Source organism: Phoca vitulina, unplaced genomic scaffold (assembly GCF_004348235.1).
Source record: "Phoca vitulina isolate PV1807 unplaced genomic scaffold, GSC_HSeal_1.0 scaffold79, whole genome shotgun sequence".
Taxonomy (NCBI): domain Eukaryota; kingdom Metazoa; phylum Chordata; class Mammalia; order Carnivora; family Phocidae; genus Phoca; species Phoca vitulina.
The window spans coordinates 3,326,322-3,330,427 of record NW_022589782.1 but is presented as its reverse complement, the minus strand read 5'-3'; the positions used below and the strand labels follow the sequence as shown (position 1 = coordinate 3,330,427).

The 4,106-nt window shown below is 59.3% G+C and overlaps 1 protein-coding gene across 1 annotated transcript in view; it reads right to left on the bottom strand.

Moving 5' to 3' along the window:
- Positions 1-598: 598 nt before the first annotated feature.
- The window catches only part of SDK1 (sidekick cell adhesion molecule 1), an 860,571-nt gene continuing 857,063 nt past the window's right edge, over positions 599-4,106 (bottom strand). Inside the window, exon 46 of the mRNA XM_032394092.1 lies at positions 599-3,992. Coding sequence (XP_032249983.1) covers positions 3,741-3,992 — 252 coding nt within the window. The 3' untranslated portion in view covers positions 599-3,740. The remainder of the gene's footprint in view (positions 3,993-4,106) is intronic.

The following is a 4,106-nucleotide window of genomic DNA, read 5'->3' as shown; positions in this document are numbered from 1 at the left end:
GGGATCCGGAGAGGGACGCCTCTCCTGGGGGTCAGGAGGGAGGCCTTGCTCCGGCCTGCATTCCCGCCAACAAGGCTAAGTCTGGTAGGGAGCAGTGGAGCCTTTGGGGCACGGCCAGGTGGTGGGGCTACGTGGCCGGGTGCCCCCCGCGGGCGTCTCCCCGGGAGAGCGGAAATCCCTCTGACCTCAGCCCTGCTGTGCGTGCGCACCTACATCTCCCCGGGAGCGGGGTCTGGGACGGCTGCGCGCGCGGTTGAGGGCTGCACTGGGGTTCATCTTACAGCCCTAGAATTCACGAGTCATTTCATCGATACTTGAAGAAAACCACAAGTGAATAAGGAACAAAATGATGTTTTTATTAAAAATCGTACCCATAGCACCTCTCTGTCTTCCTACAAGTTTTTTTTCTTTTCTTTTCTTTTTTTTAACGAGATCTGGTTTTCTGCACAATTCCAGAAAACGTTGTTGGGAAAACTTGAGGATTGACCTAAACTCTCGATAACCCAGAAGGCGCCGTGGAGGGGAGACGAGGCGTGCCTCCGCGGACTAGCTCAGTTCACAGACGGCCACGGTGGTCCTGCCTTCCCGACCCCTGGTCCATGCTACGGGGATGCTGCATTAGGGACAGCCAGACTGGGATACGTGGGTGGATTGCTCATTGGGAGAATAACTACACTGTGTGCCAAGAATTCGTAAAAACTAGAAACCATGCTACGATCCATTACGCAAACACCATGCTTCAGTCCGGTCGTGATCAAGTACGAGCCCAGCAACAAAAGAAGTTTACAGAGCACGCGCGACCCTTCCTCCTGGCGGCGTGGACCTTTTCCCTGGCCGTGGGCCTCGTCCCTCACTCGCGGGGGCGCGGGTCCCCACCCTGCCCTAGGCCACCCCGTCCTCTGCTACGACGTTTCACCGAGTACTCCTTAAAAGCTTGGCCGTGAGAGCAGCGGAGGGGAAGGCGGGGGAGGAGGGGCTCGGAGTGAGCCGATTCATCCAGGAGGGGGTACACGAGGCCGTGCTGATGTGCTTCACGCCGCTCGGTGCGAGCCCTGCCTGCAGCCGCCCCCGCCGCTCACCCGTCTGGGCAGGCGGTGCTCCGGTGCCGGGCGGAGAGGGGCAGCCCCGTGCACGCCCAGCCCTGCGGCTCCGACACACAGCCCGGCCCCTCGTGGCCGCTCCGCTGCCTCACCCCACCTGTCAGCTCCATCTCCAGTGACCCACCTGCGGGCGAGCCTGGGGGCGCTCAGCGGCTGGCTGGGGAGCGCCGCACGACGTCACTCCAGAGGACGGCAAGGAGCGGACGTCTCATCCTGTCTTGGTTAAATGTTGCTTGTTCGTGTGAGATAGTTTTATTCCTCCGGAAGGGTGGGAGGCCGGGAAGTGACGCTCGTCCCCGCGCCACTCTGGGGGTGAGGCAGACACCGGACCGCGAACACCCTCTCTTCCGCTGGGTGCAGCCTCTCCCCAGGGCCCGGCTAACAGCGGGTCTGCAGCCAGGGTGGGCTCAGCAGTTCCACGCAGGGCAAGTTCAGGAAGGGGAGAGAAAGCACCGGGAAGAGGATGAGCCTTGAAAAAGGTGTCGTGTCGCGGCAGGAACCCCCAACGCAAAGAACACACCTCAAACCAAATCGTCCTCATTCCAACACGTTCTAACACTTTCCCCCGTTATTTAAAGCGAAGTCCATATGGCTTAGAGAGTGAAGTGCACGGAAGGCAGGGTTTGTCCGAGTTCTCTGCTGGCGCCTGTCTTCCAAGAAGTTCCGCCTGCGTCTCGGGCCGAGAGCAACAAGCAGGGGCTCCGGACCCGAGGGGCGTCCTGTCCCGTGAACTCTGGTGGGTGATTCTCACGCACAAGTGGCTTTGGGCAGAGCATCTGGGATTTTTGGTTTAGACTATTTCTGCTTCCACTCAGAAAAAGGCGGCAGGAAGGAGAGAAGGAAGGGAAGGAAAAGGAGGGGATTGAGAGAGAGAGAGAAAGGAACCTTCCCTCTAGTTTTGGAAAAACTGAAAAGGGGCTTTTCACCCAACACAAAACTCTCCTCGGTCTCCTGGGGCCACAGGCAGCCTCTCTGAAAGCAGAGGGCCCCATGGAGGTGTAGAAGGAAGACAGCCGAGTAGACACCACACGCTCTCCGTGTGGCCTGGAGACGGGCTCCCCCACCCTCAGGGCACCGCAGGTCATCTGGGAGGACAGCACCTGCCTCGCTCCCCTGGGCCTTGGGGCTGTCAGCAGGATGCTGGGCAGTGTCACAGCCATACTCCTTCTGGCGAGGTGGGGACACCGGGCCCTCCCCGAGCTCTGGGCGCAGTCTGGCTGGCACCAGCGGCATGCCGCGTACACCCGGACCTAGGCTCTGGCCCGGCGGGTCGGCCCTGCTCCTCAGCCACATCAGACCCCTCTTGCAAGAATAATGTGATGGCTGGAACCACAGCTACAGTTTGGACTCTCGAATTTTCAACGTAGTTCATGCTATTTTCATGTAGCTAAAAAACTAAAATGAAACAATAGCAAAGGGAAAAAAAAAAAACCAAAACATTTCCAGGAAACCCCTTAAGGCTAGAAGCTGGGCTCGGTCGGGGTGGGGGACGCAGCGGCACTGGTGGGCAAGGCAGTGGGCAGCGGGCGGAGCAAGGAGACCAGGGGGCCACGCTCAGAGGAAGGCCGGCGCCCACCTGTGCAGGAGGCCTGGTGAGGAGGAGGCAATGCGGGGCCTCGTTTGCTCAGAGCTGTTTTGCTTTATTTGGAGACACTGACGCTTTTCGTCTTTCTCATGTACAAAGCTAAACAATTAATAAAAAGGCACCTGGAGACAGCAGAGACTCATTCATTTCATGTGGCATATTTTAAAAAAAGATAAAAAGATTTAAAAAATACTCTGGTTAACAATGCACACCTCTTACACAACAAGCAATTCTGCAGGCGCCATCCGGTTCTGTCTGGGTTAGCGGGGTTGGCCGTGTGCTGTGTTCTCGGGAAGGAGCTAGCTTGCTGAGTGAGGGCCGGCGTGGGGCTTCCAGCCCCGGGGTGGTTTCCTGCTCTGCACCGTCGGGTTTAAGGACAGAAAGGAAGAAAACAGCCTGGATATTTCACCATTGGGGTGACACGGTGCAACCAACGGGGTCATCACCGGGTCAGACGACCCCACCTCGCAATCTCTTGCCCCCTTGCCAGGAACCTGGAAGCTGATTCCTTGCCTAGAAACTGCGGAGGGAGAGTATTTCAGAGGTGGATGCAGTCAGGTGGAAAATCGCGGAGCCCAGGGCAGACTTCGCTCTGCGGGCGGGGAGGCGGCCAGAGCCCAGCCGGGCGGTGGCACCGATGGAGAGCCCGGCGCACAGTGGTTCTCCCGAGGCACAGGAGGTAGAGAAGAGGAAGGAGCGGTCTGGACGCAGGCTCCCTCCATCCCCGCTCTCCCTCCCCCCGCAGCCTCCCTAGTTGGGCGTTGGGATGGCGAAACCCGGGGCCGGGGGGTTGGGGGGGTCTGAGGCCTTCCCGCCATTGCACCACTGAAATACACCTTCTCGTAAAAAGAAAAGAAAACAAAGAAACCCGCTTCCTGCAGCGATGTTACAAAAAGCCGTTAAAAAAACCTTCCTAATTGAAATCTAGTGTCCACAAGTAGGTAAAATCATCACTTATCAGAATTCTCTTTAAACAAAAGCTTGAGCTCAGTTATTGGAGTTGATTGTCTTAACAAAAGGAGGCTGGGAGGTCCGCCGAGGCCCCGCTGGGGCCGTCACACGAAGGAGGAGAAGCCGGTGAGCGGAGTCCGGGCGCCAGGGCCCGCGGGCGCGAACACGGCGCTCTGCGTGGTGACCACGGTGTGCAGGTGCGGCCCCGCCTGGCCGCCCGCCACCGCCTCGTACCTGTGCGGGGCGCGCCCGCCGGGGGCCCGCCGCTTCCACGAGTTGTAGTAGGTGGGGTCGCTCATGTAGTGGTTGACGAAGGAGTGCTGGGGGGGCGCGTCCTCAGACTCAGAGTCGGTGCCCTGGGGGGACAGCGAGGTGTGAGCAAGCACACGGAGGGGGAGGACAGCTAGGGGGTGGGCATGGGCAAGGGGATGGGGTGGCCTGGAGGGAGGGGGAGGACAGCCCTGGGGGGA